General features: G+C 33.8%; 1 protein-coding gene across 1 annotated transcript; it reads right to left on the bottom strand.

The window, feature by feature from the left end:
- Position 1: 1 nt before the first annotated feature.
- On the bottom strand, positions 2–14693 carry LOC111715270 (triadin). Its single transcript, XM_023490579.1, has 24 exons — positions 14586–14693; positions 14234–14317; positions 13921–14014; positions 12700–12805; positions 12294–12510; positions 12040–12103; positions 11545–11728; positions 10692–10763; positions 9061–9119; positions 8302–8400; positions 7796–7886; positions 6823–6922; positions 6519–6572; positions 6253–6360; positions 5604–6194; positions 5268–5309; positions 4809–4924; positions 4253–4427; positions 3116–3350; positions 2234–2305; positions 1896–2071; positions 1538–1616; positions 893–982; positions 2–208 (listed from the first exon to the last, which is right to left on the bottom strand). The coding sequence occupies exons 2-24, from the start codon at positions 14301–14303 to the stop codon at positions 100–102; spliced, it is 3003 nt and encodes a 1000-aa protein (XP_023346347.1). The 5' UTR covers positions 14304–14317; positions 14586–14693; the 3' UTR covers positions 2–99.
- Between the last annotated feature and the right edge of the window lie 1494 nt (positions 14694–16187).

The following is a 16187-nucleotide window of genomic DNA, read 5'->3' as shown; positions in this document are numbered from 1 at the left end:
TATTTTAAAAATGAGCTACAACATGAGATTGCTAACAGCTTACAATTTCAACAAATGATACATTATCAGATGAGATTATTATGAGTGATTAATTGAAGGTTATAATGTTTTTACACAGGTTGGGCATGTTGCACTGGCAGCGAATATATCAGTTTGCCAGGGTTGGTCAAGGGAACAAGGGACATGAACTGCAGTTCTACAGCTGGTTCTAAAAATAGTTTTTGGGTAACTCAATTTAAAAATGATTAACAGCGAAACATGAGATGATTTATGGAAGTCTTGTGATGTTTATCCTTTCAGAAAGCATGAGTGCGTATCTTTTTATTTAATTGATTCCTTTTCTAAATGATTAATTGATTACACCAGTAAAAGCTGTCCTTGCTTGAAACATTCGTCCATCAGAAGCAATAAAGATCTGCCCTCAATCAAATCAGAGTATTAGGAAGTTAGTCCCTTAATTGCTTAATTTTTAAGATTCCACTGTTGACATGAAGAATCAGACAATATAGAACTATTTCATACAACTGTTCTAACCTCAGGGTTTTTTAGCACAGGGTTCAATAATAGTACTAATAGTAGCGTGATGCCAAACTTTTTAAAGTGTATCCACCCCCCTCCCATGCTTAAAAGAAGTTTCTGGCTAGACGTGGTATGATGGTAGTTGAGCAGAGCGTGCCGCCCCACAACCTGACTGTGTGCGAGCGCCAGGTGGATTTTAAAGATAGATTTTGCGCTCTTATTTGGCAACTATACACCGTACAAACGTCTAATAGGTCTCAAATGATTTCTCAAAAATTCCTTTACAATCCTGCACTCTCAGCTGAACTACCATGTCTAGCATACACTCCCTTTAAATGTATGAACAAGCCCTTAAATATGTATTTAAATAGACCTGGTGCAGCCTAAACTGGCGCCAGGTTCCTTACACACGGTACACTTTGTCTCTCTACACAGAGATACAGCTTCATCCATACCCATAATCCTGAACAAATCAATGTATTAATGATTCAATCAATCAATGAATCAATCAATGAATCAATCAATGAATCAATCAATGACTCAATCAATGAATCAATCAATGGATCAATAAATGAATCAATCAATGAATCAATCAATGAATCAATCAATCAATCAATATCAATCAACCAATCAATGAATCATCCAATCAATTATTTTACCAACAAACCATTTAAATGATCAAGCAATCAATCAACCAATCAACTAGTCGATCAATCAATCAATCAACGAACCAACCATTCAAACAATCAATCAAGCAATCAGTCAACCAATAAACTAACTAAAAAAAAATCAAATGATCAATTAATCAATCAATCAATCAATCAAGTAAATAAATAATTAATCAATCAAACAAGCAATCAATGAATCAATCACCCAAAACTAAATAAAACAAATTTAATCTGTACAACTCTAACTGGTCATGTGACTAAGTGCACCATAATAAATCGCTTGCCCACCCTATCCACAAAAATGATTTTACCCTTGTACTTATAGGATGGGGGTTGGGGTGGGATGTTACCTGGAACCTACTAAGAATACTCCAGGAACCCAGCAGAAACAATCCTCATGGAACCATATCTCCGCCTCCCCTCCATCCTCTTCACAAATATTTATTCGTCAATATTAAATGAACATTATTTTAGGAGGAAAACAATAAAAAAACAAAAATGATTTTTTCCCCCGAAAACAAACAATATAACATTTTTTTCAAGACTTATTCTTGAAATTCAGTAATTTCCCCAACGAAATCATCTATTTCCCTCATGGCATAAAAGACAGAAATGTTTACTTTCCAACGTATTTTGAATAGAAACATTTTGAAGGAGGAAGGAATACAATTTTACAGAAAATTATTAACAATATGAAAAGTTTATAACCTGAAGTTAGTGATTTTCGTTTAGGTCTGTTTTTCTTTTCCAAGGTGTCAGGTTTAATACAAGCTGAGGGAATAAAGTATGGACCGAATAGGTCTCCTAGACCACGGTAATGACTCTTTTGCTGGCAGAATATACATCTCCAGGTGTCATCCACTGTCTTGTAGTCATACTGTTTACTAAAATATTTTAAAAAATTAATTCATCTTATTTTTTTTTGATGGGTTCTAAAGAAAACATATACTCCAAAATAGTGCTTGAAAAATATAATTTTGAAGTTATTTTAACACTGATAAACGTACTGCAAAAAGTAAACAGACTACCAAGTAAAATGTAAATACCTGTGAACGGATACATGACCAAAGTTAGCTGTTCTGGCTCTATGTTCTGCATCAATAATTCCTCGTTTTCCTCTGAGCAAAAAAGCTTTTGTTAATTTTAAAAATTCAGAAGTAGACTTAAAAACTATTCGAAGAAATGGAACCCATTATTTTTCAATTTTCATACACTATAGAGACACACAACATCATAAGATTTTGCATATTTTACTGTTTTAAATCGCTAATTTCCATGATTTTTAAAAATAAAAAAATTCTATGAGACAATTCTTTTTATTTCGAACCGTCAATAACATTTCTACAGGGTCACGTGAGTTACCACAAAAGTTTAGGCCGAATCGGTTTGACTGTTTCGACGTTTTTTGGATACACACAGAGAGATAACAGACATTGTGTTATGATATATATTGTTACTCGGCGATATTCTAATAGCAATTTTAACGTATTTAAATGTTGCTTTTCAAGTTCCTTATTTTCATATTTTTATCATTATTGTAAAACTCCAAATTTCGAGGATTTTTCTGTTAACATTAATGGAATTCTAAAATTTAAAAATAAAAACTACATTTTTATCCAGGCACGATATTTGTATTATGACCTTCCTTGGAATGGAAAAATGTACGACACCAAAGTGAAAAGGTACAAAACGCTCAAACAGACTGGTAAAAAACCTTGAAAAATCAAACTTGTCAGGACTCAAAGCCCCTTTAAGGATTAAGGAATCATAAGGAATTGAAATCTGCAAGAAATTCAAACTTGATAAGACCTTAACATTCAAGGATATTATAATGCAAGCAGAATTTAAAAGTGTTTATTATAGAATTAAGTCAAAATTAAAGTTCCAGCCTCTGATAAAAGAATCAAAATAAAAAAATGTGTTCCTACTTTTGTTTCGACTCCGCACCATCTGATGCTGAGTTGACCACAACCACGGTTCTCGGAGATCTAAAATCTCCTTCAATGTGTACATATGGACCCTTTCTCTCCCCCCGACCCTTCCCGATCTTCTTCAGCTTCTCAGCAGGGTCTTCCTCAACCCTCTTCCCTCTCTTCTTTTCTTCATTATGCTTCTGCTTTGATGGCGCAAGTTTAACTTTCTTTTTACAACTCTCGGCAACGTCTAGAAAATAGAAATTTAATTGATCAGGGTTATATATTTAGTACAAGTTCTACCCGAGCGGCAGGAAGAAGATTTTTTATTAACATTCAGAGATAAAAATGAATGGAATTTAGTTAGCCAGCCGAGGCTCCCCCTCATTTCGATACTTCCCCTCCCAAAAAAAGATTAATCCCCCCTTTCTTAATTCAGCGAAAAAAACGTTAGAAATTTTTAAGACAAAGGGGATAAAATTCTTTATTAAGAAGGTGGGTAGGGGAATAATATTTAGAGAAAATAAACACTTCTGCCAGTAACCAAGCCATTCAGTGATCGGGCTATCTCGTGAAATAGGCCATGATTAGAAATAGATCACTGTCAGTAAATTAATTATCAGTCAATTGGTCAAACGGACATTCCATCCAATATTTCAATGAACAAATCATTTTTAAAATAAAATGTTCAGATTTTTTAAAAAAATAATTATATTCCTCATTCGGTAGTACTCCATTTTAATGTTTAATGAACCTCCTGCCATAATCTAAAATACTTCACTACAAATACATCACTAAAAGCCGATTCACATTTCGCCTTGAAACCTTTATATGATCAAATAAATTAAATTAAATATAGTATTGACCATAAAAGATCCCCCGATCCCGCCGACCGTCATCAATAGAACAATTCCTAAAATCCGTTCAATCAATAATGTGAAATAATGTCGTTATTTTTAGCTAGACAAATGTTTTTTCCTGCAGCAGAAATACGCAAGTTACTTTTGTAAAGAACCTAAAATTCAAAGAATTTCAAAATTATTAACATGGATTTATAATTTACACTTGATCAGAAAAAGCTTTTCAGGGTATCATTGTAAATCAAATTTGCCATCTTTACATGGAGGGTCACTTAAAAGTATCATTTGATACCTTTTTCAATAATTTGTATTTCTGGTGGCCCCAGGGCTGATCTACCCAAGCTGTCTGTAGTTCTAGATTGATGAAATTCCTCTTTAGATTCTGATTCTGAGAGAGTCCTTTCAAGAGTTTTCTTCTGGGTCGAGACATCCTGGGTTGTAGCATCTCCCTGGACAACCTCTGCTTCCTGAAAATTGTAATTTTCATGATTTAAAAAGTGCAGGGGTCTAAAAGTATATAAATCTGATTTTGATGGGATTCGAAGAGAAAATACGTTAAGCTCAGTAGTCAGTAAATATTTTCATGATTTAATCCCTTTTTTAAATGATTTAGATATTCTTAGAAAAATGCACACTCTGTTGCATTTTCTTTTATAAAGCATGAATATTATATTCAGAATAACAAGATATCAACATTTGTTGGACCCCCTGAAATAAAATTGGTATGCTTTTATACCAAAAGTATCAACTATCAAGCACTGAAAACTAATTACTCCAATTTTCGACTTTTCATTTAAGTCAAGGGGATCATGAAGAAAAATACGAAAGTAGATCATCTTAACTCCAACCTGCGGCGTACTGCTCAGACGTTTTGATTTCTTGACTGGAGCCGGGGTAGCTGGGGTACCAGACTCATCCGACTCATCCAGAGATACAGAGGCCATTCTCTTCCTTGTCAAACGAACTGAAAGTATATCATGAAAATATAATATTATAGCTTGGGAACCCGACTTAACATTTTTTCTTTAAAAGTTAACTCACTCAACTTGGACTTTCAAAATAAAGCCAATAATATTTTATGGTTCTATCGAGTTTCCTAAAACTAAGTTAAGAACATTCCTGTGGTTCTCCCAAGTTCCCCAATCAAAATTTAAGGCGAATCGGACAGTGGGTTCCTGAGTTAGGATCGGGCAAACAAACAGAAAAACAGAGATTACAACTTTATATATATAGATAACGTCCAAGGAAACCCCTAACTCAAAATTTTATTTCAAAATAAAAAGAAAATGTTTTTCTTTTCAAAATACCTTCAGGAGTTTTCTCAATGACATCAGGTTTAGAATCAGCATCTAAAAGTTTAAAAGATAAGATATCATAGAAAGTTAAACTTATAAAAAGTTTCAAAGAGTGATAAACTCATGGTTTTCTGCAAGATCTTTTACTAGTACTACCCATTTCCTGTACTTCTAAACTTTAATGCATTTTTTTCTAATTGAAAAGATCTCAAAAAAAATATTTGTAAAATAAACAAATAAATTATTTTAAGGTGAAAAAGGAAAAAGTAAAGAAAATAGAAAAGACGAAAAACGTACCAATTTTGATTTTTTTCCACCAAAAAAAAATCAATTAAAAAATGTGGATACCTTTTGCAGGAGTTACTGGATCACTTACAGAACCTCTAGATCTCCTTGATCTTCTGCCCCCTTCCAGGGATTTAACTTCAGGTATATCGGTAGGATCTACGCTGTCTTCAGATACAGCAGTTTCATCCACTAACCTATACTGAAGAGGTTTGCTAGCAGTCCTCTTAGGTTTAGTATTAGATACAGATGACTTTGCTGGAACTATCTTTTCAGTTGAACAGTTCTTTTTGGATTCTTTGTCATCCTTAGAATCATTGGACTCTTTTTCCTCCTTTGTTTCTACTTCTGTATTCATTACTGGAACTTCAACTTTAGTCATGGCACTTAATCGTTTACTTCTAGGACTAACAAAACTGTTTGGAACCGGTTTTGTTGTTGTGTTAAATTCTTTGGCGGATTTGGGGGTTTCCTTTAGTGGTTTTGGTTTTATTGGAGACTGGAAAAGATTGTAGTCCTCGGACTGGTTTTCCCGGATTTTCAATTCTGCAGTTTGAGCTGATTTTCGTTTTGACCTCGGAGATTTTCGCTCAGGCTCAGGTTGTGGCTCAATTTCAGGTTCAGGGGGGGCCGACTTTTCAGGAGAGCTAATTCCTGAATGTATTATTATTTTAATGAAAACAAAAATACATTTTTCAAAAAATAAAGTAACCTGCAAACATAGCTTCCATATCTTCTTCCACTTGTTTAAAAACTTCTTTCTTGGTTTTATCTTTGACAACATTAGGGATCTCTGGAGTCTTCGCATCTTTTCTTCTACCTAACAATACAAGAAAATTAGATAATCGTGAGAGTTGTTGTGCATTACGAACTACTCCTTGAGGGAGTATCTTTTTACAAAAAACAAGATTGTTGCGATATTTTTTAGAGAGGGGGCTGTAATTTCAAAATAAAAAATCATATAGTTTTGAATTGTACCTGTTCTTCGAGGAGTTTCTGATGGTTCAGAAGTTTTCTCTAATGTTTCATCAACTGAAAGTGTAAATTTTTTTTTTTTTTTAATAATAAACTCAAACAAATTTATTTCAAGGACAACATTTCTCTTTTAATATCCTTTTAACTTAACAAAATTTGTTACAACATCACAAGTATCTTAGTAGAGTTGCTCGGTCCCAATGCAATGCATCCCACGGACCAAAAGATTACTTGGATCTAATATTACTTATCACAAAAACTTTAATTGACATGGCACATAATGTAAAAATACTCTGATAAATCTGACCTTTCTTAGGTTTAACCTCGATATCTGCTGGAGATTGGATTGTGAGAGGTTTCGAATCTAATACTGGTTCAGGGGCTGTTTTCTGTTCGCCAGGAAACGCCTAATGATGGGATTTATCTTTCAGTTTGGAACGAAACAAAAATTTCAAAAAACAAAAATTAAAAGAACTTTTATTAGCTCGTCTGGGTGTCTGTTTATTTGTTTGTCTGTTTGTTTGTATCCAATAAACGTCAAAACGGCTGAACTGATCAGGCCCAAATTTTGCGTGGGACCTCACGTGGCCCCAGGGAAGGTTTATGGCCAATCAGACTTTAAATATGTAATCTTAAAATATTTTTATTTTGTATCATTTAATTTTGTAAAATTTTGAAAATGCAAAAAATATTATGAAATCCGCAAATCTTTTTTTTAAATTTTATACTAAAAGTTGAAAACGAAGATGGGCGCCCTAAAAGTCTAGTAATAAAAATGGATACCAATAAAAAACAAACAGAGCCCCAACCTTTTATAAAATTCAAACATACATGCATTAAATTTTGAGCTATCTTACTAACAGGAGAAAGCAAGAAACTTCTTATGATCGATTTATTTAACTAAACTAAGCTTTTTTTCAGGACTGCATTATGCTTTATTTTACAATGAAAAATTATGAAAATATCAAAATCTAGATATTATCAGCTTTCAGATCTAAGTCAAAAAGGACAAAATTCTTCGATCTGAGCTGGGAACTTTTGAATGGCGGATATCGGGATTAATGCTTGATCCATTCTTTTTCTTAATCTCCAAGTTAAATTATGATTGTTCCTTCTTGTTTTAAATCTCCAGATTAATTAACAGATCGGGATTAAGGCTATCCCATTCTAAAGTTTTCAGCTCTGACTAGATTTAATTGATTAATTGGTTGATAGTTATATATGCCTAACAGAAAGGTAAGGTTTTTGATCAGCAACGGCTGGATTAATTTCATGTTTACCTTCATTTCCCCTTTAGATCGTCTCCGCTGCGGAGTATCTAAATCCTCTCGAAGTTTTGGAATCACAGGGTTTTCCAACATGTCAGCTTCCCTGAAACATGTAAAAATTGATTCGATTTCAATCTTATTCTGAAAAGTGGGCTATTTGAGTCATCATAGAAAATGAAAGGGTTGCCGGCGTAATTTTTACGAAACATGAGAAGCTGATTTTTTGGTTAGCAACAATTTTCATTGAATTCCGCTAATATAAAAACTTATTATGCAGGTCTATGTTAAGACCAGTTCTTTATTAAGGAATGTCATTTACTCTTGACTAGAACTCAGCGCTTTTCTTTCAGGAATTTGAAAAAAAGAGTTTGAGAAACAGAACCTTTGCACTGCACTCATCAATATTCAGAGTAAAAAGATGCTTAGAAAAGATTTATAAGCTTTACGCTGTGAATCGTTTGATTGTAATTTTTAATGGAGGTTCAAGCTAAATTTTGTTACAACCCTCTTTAACTTACCTATCTTCTGTAGATCTGGATTCGGAGGATACAGCCTCCTGGTCGAGGTTCAAGGTTGGAAGCTGAGGCTTAGATTGGCGAGGAGACTTCCCACCGGACCTGGAAATATTGAGTTTCATAAAACTAAATATCCAACAAATTATATCTTTTTGACAATAAAAACGTAGCATTCTCTCTCACAAAATTTTCTAATTTTCTTGAGTAATACGTTCCCTAATATTTAAGGTATAATGAATTCAAATCAGATCGAATCGAATCGAATCAAATCAAATCGAATCAAATCGAATCAAATCAAATCAAATCAAATCAAATCAAATCAAATCAAATCAAATCAAATCAAATCAAATCAAATCAAATCAAATCAAATCAAATCAAATCAAATCAAATCAAATCAAATCAAATCAAATCAAATCAAATCAAATCAAATCAAATCAAATCAAATCAAATCAAATCAAATCAAATCAAATCAAATCAAATCAAACCAAATCAAACCAAATCAAACCAAATCAAATCAAATCTAACCAAACCAAACCAAACCAAACCAAACCAAACCAAACCAAATCAAACCAAACCAAACCAAATCAAGTAGAGATCTGAAAGGGAACCCAAAATGGAACCCCCAGACTGCCTTCAGGGCGCAAAGCTGCACCCTGCAGATAGATAATGGGAAAATAAAATAAATAAAATATTGCACTTAAAATGGCCGAACATATTGCAAGTTGTTTGTGTTGGGAAAATCCTAAGAAATATCTCAATTACCTTGTTTTCGAAGGCGATGATTTAAGATCTACCTTTCCCTCATCACTATCACTCTCAACCTTGAAAAAAATTTATCAATTTTTCAATTGATCGTTGACATTTGTTTGCGATTGATTTGAAGTTTAAACCTCATGAACCTTATCAACTGATATAGATTACATGTAGGGGGCAGGGAAGTTTATTATTACAAGAAGTTGAATTGTTCCCCCCCCCCCTGGCATTATTGTTCCGAAGGGGAACGTTTTTATCTGCTTTTTATCACAAACTAGCTATTATTGCCACTAAATCACCTATTTTATCAAATTTAGGTAATTTAGCGTTACTTACCTTAATTGTTATCTATAATTTACGTCAACTAGTTATTTTTCCCACATTTTTTACCCAGGACCAGGGGTGTGTGTTCCCCCCAAAGTGACAACCAAGATAAGTTTGCTGGGGTGGGGGTGGGGGGGGTTGCATAGGGGGCAGCGCCCCCTGGAGGAGAAATCTTTTTGCATTTTGGTTGTACAATGTAGTGTTTTGGTGCCCTAACAATGTCAAAAACCAGGCCCCTTCTGAGATTTTTAAAATTATTTAAGCTTTTTAAATGGGGGCAAAACATGATATTTATATTATGGAAAAAAATGATACCTTTTCTCAAAAAGGTTTTGCATAGTTTCTTGTGTGAGCAAAAACTAGCTGATGAAAAATAATGATAATTTAAAAATTTTGAAAAAATCTTGTTTGACACTAAGCTGTCTATAACTTCAAGCAGTTAATGCCTTCACTGCAATAAAAGTTCTTAAAGATTCTTTGAATTCTCTTCCATTAGAACTTAAAATACAATTGGGAAATGAGACTCAGTTCTCAGTATAAAGGAAATGTATGAAAATATTTTTAAATATCTGATTTCTTTTCCCCATAGACATGATAGGGAAACTTTTAAATATTTTTTGGGAAACCATGGTTTTTTATTTCCATAAAAACTGGGGAAAGTAATTCTTTCACCATTCAGAAATAAATTTTCTTCCCCAGACTGGAAGTTAATACAGCGATAGTATTATGTTTTTTTTCTTCCCTTTCCTCCCTTTTGTTCTTTTCTTTTTTCTCTCTTTCCTTGAATTTTCTTCCCTGGGCTGAATTCTACCCTCCCCCTGAGGGGGGGAGTAAGGATATACTCCCCTGGTAGGGGGGGGGGGGGGGGGGGTTCAAACTTAATATGGATTACATCTTAAAGGAACTATAACGTACGTTAGTGACCCATTTTAAGTAATTTTAAGTTACCCATCACCAAAACCTTTATCTGAGCAAAACTTTAGAAAATATTTTTGAGATTCTTCCTGAAAATCAGTTATTTCTTTCTTTAAATAACTTGCGAAATGAAGCAGCGGAGACAAGCCATGAATTGTCAATGCTTTCTCCTTAAAGATTATGTAACAGCGATATCTTCTTCATTGTTATTCAAATAAAGATTTATGTGTTGTAAATCGAGTTTGTGAAACACTTAAATGGAATGTCACAATTGTAGTTACGTCGACAAACCCTTTAAGTTAGTTTAACAGGAATTAGACATGCTAAATAGGTTAGAAAGACATGAAATACGTGGACACCTTTGGTTCATTTCCCTTAGGTCGGTTGATAAAGTATCAAACCTTAATTTCCAGTTTACACATGCGTTTCTTGCGAACTTTTTGTTTGAACATGGTCACATCGTCATCAGTGTCCTTGATACAATAAGTAGAGAAAGGAACCAGTTTTAGATATTTTTTAGTCAAACAGGACAAAATAGCTTTTTAGTGAGGTATGTAAAACTAGAAGGCTTCAATAGAAAACAGTGGAATAAAAGTTATAAAATGTCCAGGAGTGTATATTTTCTTTGAAAAATACAACCCCCGTCTTTGAAAATCACGTTTTTTTTCGCTCAATTGTAAAAATAAATGTTTTATAGGGTAATAAGAATTTCTGAATAAAAGATATATTCCTAAAATGTCGCTAAGTATTTTGTAGATTGTAATATTCACTGTATTCACTGAATAGGGATTGAAATTGTAAACATAAATGTTTTTTTATGGAAATATGAATTTCTGGATAAAAAATATATTCCTGGAAATGTATTTTGTAGATTGTAACTAATTAAAAAAAAATTTAAAAATGACGACATTTATTTCACAGTTTTCTTGTCCTTACTGCATACCAATTCTAAAACAATCTACAAAACATGCTTGTTAGTATTTCGAGAACAATTAATCTGAGGGATGCATATATTCCAAAATTAGACATAAAAGTTGAAATATTTAATAAGAACTCTATATATTTAAGAGAGGGGGGGGGATATACAATATACAGCCCTATTCAATCAAAATAAAAAACTATGCTAATGTATCTTAAAATCAAGCACTACCTTCTACATTCTACAGAAATTAATAAAATATAGTCTAGAAGAAACTCAAAAATCATGCATTAGCTAAGTCTAGTCAAGTCCAAAGTGGCATCAAATGTTAAAACCTTATCCGCCAAATCTCCTTCTGAACTGATCGTCTTTTTCTCTGTCGTCCCAGTGACAGCTTCTTCTGTTCCCCTGTTCTTCTCCGTCGTCCCATGGACGATCTCAGCTGTGTGAGTTTTCTTCTCCGACGGCACCGAGCTGATCTCTGAGAGTTTAGCTGGAGTTACAGATATCTCGGGTACACTAAAACATACAATTATTAGAACAATTATCAGAATAATTAGGTCGGAAAGGAGCCATTTTTTTTCTCCATTGCTTCCATTGAAAACTTTAGCAAAAGTTTCAATGGTGTTCAAAAACTTGTTCCCAACCTACCGTCCTTTTCAAAGAAATTAATGATAAGTTTGAAAAAAAAGGTTTTTATATTTTGGGCGTTTTATGATACTTGGGTTCAGTTATCACCGGTATTTGATTTAATCCTGGTATTCAATTTTCTTCTGGTGCAAAAAAAATAACATTAAAAAAGAAAGATTTCCTAGAGGGGGTTATTTTACCTTGCGTCCTTCTCCTGGTCCAAAATTAGACCCTTCTGTGTAATTATGCTCATCGTTCCACCACCTTAAGGCAGAAATTTTATAACCAAAATACAAAAATCATGGCTGATTGACGATAATTTTTTAGTTGAATTAAATTTTTTGTTCTTGTTTTAAAAGCAACAAAAAATATTTATCCCGTCCCCCTACCCTCCCGGGTGGAACTATTGGGTAATTTTTTTATTTATATTTTTGACGGAGAAGATTAAAAATACCTGGTCCAACGGGAACCTTCTGTGGTGTGTACTGTTTCCTACGGCTGTTGGTTTGAGCTGGTGGACTTGAGTTTATAGGGGTAGACAAACTACAGCTAGAGGCTGGTGTTGATAAACTTGTGCCAGTCTGGCAGGATATTCTTGAAGAAGGTTGAGTTCCAGAACTATTGTCTTGATTTGGTTCAGAAGTTCTGCTCTCTTGCAGGGAAGTTTTATCCTGGAAATAATAGGGGTCCTAATTTCTGCGCAAATAATTATAATAAAAAATCAAGATATAAAATTTGTTCAGTAAAACAAATCGAGGTTGAGCTCTCCTTAATGCAAAAAGGTATTGTCTAACCAAAGGGCATGAAATTTATACTCGGCAATTTTTTTTTGTGTCATTCTGGGACAAAACTTTCCCTACCTCTTTCTTATCCTTGTTCCGGTTTTCAACCTCCGTTTCCTTGGAGGTCTCCTTCTCTTTCCCCTGTTCCTCCTTCTCCTTAACCTTTTCTTCGTCGGAACTTGATCTAAACAGTATTAAGTTACAGTCATCAGTCACCGTGTAAGATCTGGTGATCTTTCTAAACTATTCTGTGTTAAGATCATCCAACTCTAGAGCTTTTAAATTCTCCGGCCTAATAAAGTGTTATTTTAATTTATCACATATTGTTATAATATGTTTACATTTTCATTTAAACTTGGCTAATTTTATACACTGAGCTTATTAAAAATCATGTAACCAATTTTGATTTATATTTTAATAGTTATTCTAACCCGTGACTGATTGATTGTTTTTCAGTTCACAGGTCTGAGCTCTGTATCGCTACCAGTTTAGCTGTCAACATTCTACGGTCAACAGTCTACGGTCAATTGTCTACAGTCAACAGTCTACGGTCAACAGTCTACGGTCAACAGTCTAAGGTCAACAGCCTATGGTCAACAGTCTAAGGTCAATAGTCAACAGTCAACAGTGTTCCTCCTTCTCCTTAACCTTTTCTTCGTCGGAACTTGATCTAAACAGTTTTAAGTTACAGTCATCATTCACCGTGTAAGATCTGGTGATCTTTATAAACTATTCTGTGTTAAGATCATCCAACTCTAGAGCTATTAAATTCTCCGGCCTAATAAAGTGTTAATTTAATTCATCATATATTGTTATAATATGTTTACACTTAGCACACCTGGAGCAAATTTTCATTTAAACTCGGCTAATTTTATACACTGAGCTTATTAAAAATCATGTAACAAATTTTGATTTATATTTTAGTAGTTATTCTAACCGTTACTGATTGATTGTTTTTCAGTTCACTGGTCTGAGCTCTGTATCGCTACCAGTTTAGCGGTCAACAGTCTACGGTCAATTGTCTACAGTCAACAGTCTACGGTCAACAGTCTAAGGTCAACAATCTAAGACCTAGAGGTTACGTTTAACAGTCTACGGTCAACGGTTTACGATCCACAGTCTAGTCAACAATTTATGGTAAACAGTCTACTGTCAACAGTCAAAAGTCGACATTCTAAGGTCCACGGTCAGCAGTCGACAGTGTACGGTTATTGGTTACCAATCTATAATCAACGGTGATAGTCAAAGGTAACAGTCTACAGTTCAATGGTCTACAGTTTAAAGGTGAACTATGTATACCTGGTATTAAAGTTACGTTTCCCAAGGGAGCTATTTCCTTGATTATAGTTCCAGGTATTATATCCTGCCCCAGTATATCCATACTGTCCATATCCTAAATTTATCAAAATAAAGATATACTGAAAATTTAATTTTATTATCATAAATTTAAATTTAAAAAGAGGAGGATCCAATGGTATTTATTATTAAAAATAATAAAATTTCGAAGTATTTTGGGATCAAATTTTAAAGTTTGACGTTTCTTCCTTTCTGGAACTTTTAACCCGATAATTTATATTCCCAGATTTTATATTCAAGTTTATAAATTTTTGACCTTGAAATCCTTGAAAGCCCGGTGTGTGCGCATCAGGGGGTGTGAAGTGTTGTCGTCCGGCACCATACATACTGAAGTTACTTCCTACTCACAAAATTATTATCAATCAATCAATCAATCAATTTATTTCAAAATAATTTTGAAAGATTTTCTTTGATAAAACAGAAGCAAAAATGACAATATCAACGGAACAAATTTTTCAACAAGATATACTTTTAAAGAAAAATAGTATGTAAATTCTACATTCAAAGAACAAATTTAAAGAAATATTGTATAGAAAAATAAGAACCATTCTTTGTCACATTCTGGTCTCCAAAATTTATGGACTATATGGTATAGAAATGGCAGATACCAGAATGGGCTGGCGGAGCTTTTCGTTGGTATCCTCCTCCTCCGGATCCAACAACCTCGTCGTTAACAAAGTAATCGTTTCTATCACCCTGAAATAGATAATTTTTAGAGGGACTGTAAGCGTTATTTCAAGTGACCCTCCATGCAAAGTGAGATATGCCCGATTTACAACAATCCCCTTGAAACCTTACACTAACATTACCATTGCTTCATATAAGCAAGAAATGCGCACTGCAAATGAAAATAAACAGTTTAAAGAAACAAAAATACGGACAATGGATAACTAAGTCATACTTGATTAGACAAAGGTGTCAAGGGTACCGTTGTAAATCTGGCATTGCCATCTTTGCATGGAGGGTCACTCAGTAAGTATGTAAGGGGATGTATGTATATAATGATAGAAATGGATTGTATTTAACGCCATTTATAGGTTCAACTATTATGATGAACTTACAGGGGGAGAATTCAGGAAACAAAGTTTTATCTTTCTAGTATTTGAAAATTAAAGCTAATTGAGCTCGCTAATATCTTAGCGCGTTTAACTTACTTCGTCAAATCAGGAAATTGTTTAGGNCTGGCTGTGCTAAGAATTCTTTGAAGGACCAACCTGCTGTGGATTAAATCCACCTCTAAAACCTTGATTTCCTTGATTTCTCCCTCCTCCGAACCCACCAGAGTTATACATATTCCAACTCATTACCTTATATCTTCTAAATGCTAAAAGTAAGTGTAACATGTGTCTAAAATTTTGGACTACTTTGAGCTGGAACACATCGAATTTTTAAGGCTAAAAACCACTCAATTTTGCCATTTTCTCAAAACTTAACTTTGATTTAGTTTTTTATTTCAGAACCGCAATCAATAGAGGATGGGGTACGCATTGGGCGAAGTGGCCTTTTTCGGCAGCCATAGCCGAAAAAATGGGGTCAATTTTACAATAGTTTTATACAGACTGGATTTGGTAACATTGTGATAGAAGGCTGAAATGCAACATATTAATGTAATCATCCATACGAATCAAGAACACAATTTGGGATTTGACTTCCATTTCAGCATGACCAGACTAAAATCGTTCTCTAGAAATTTACCGAACGATTCCTGTATAATTAAGTTATCATTTATCGACTTGGAGGCTTAATCTTTCCAGTTTTGATGAAAAATAAGATTTATTCGTCGATTTTGACGATAGACGAACTTTAATGTTCAAAATGCCGGCACGGTTACCTAAAGTTAAAGTAATAAGCTAGACAAAACTGGAAAAATTAAGTCTCTTAGTCAAAAAATTAAAACTATAACAACGTATAGCAACTATTGAGTGTGAAAAAATCGTGATGTCAGTCAAAACAGGCCCAACGACATGACATAAAATTAGGGGATTTCTTTCAAATTTTAGCATAGCATATGCATATGCATATGCAGTTTAATCGAAAAACTTTTAAAAAATTAAAAAATAATATGTTGTTTCTGGCTTAGTTTTAACGAGGCCAAAAGTATTGAGTTTCATTTCAGCGGTTTTGTGAAGACAGGACAGCTTATGCAATTCATCATCTGACAGTTTAGCTACGAGACGAATGGATGCGAGTGGTGGGAAGCCTTCGCTTCT

The sequence above is a fragment of the Eurytemora carolleeae genome, unplaced genomic scaffold, assembly GCF_000591075.1.
Source record: "Eurytemora carolleeae unplaced genomic scaffold, Eaff_2.0 scaffold1715, whole genome shotgun sequence".
Taxonomy (NCBI): Eukaryota; Metazoa; Arthropoda; class Copepoda; order Calanoida; family Temoridae; genus Eurytemora; species Eurytemora carolleeae.
The sequence above is the reverse complement of the archived record's forward strand: the minus strand, read 5'-3'. Positions and strand labels throughout refer to the sequence as shown.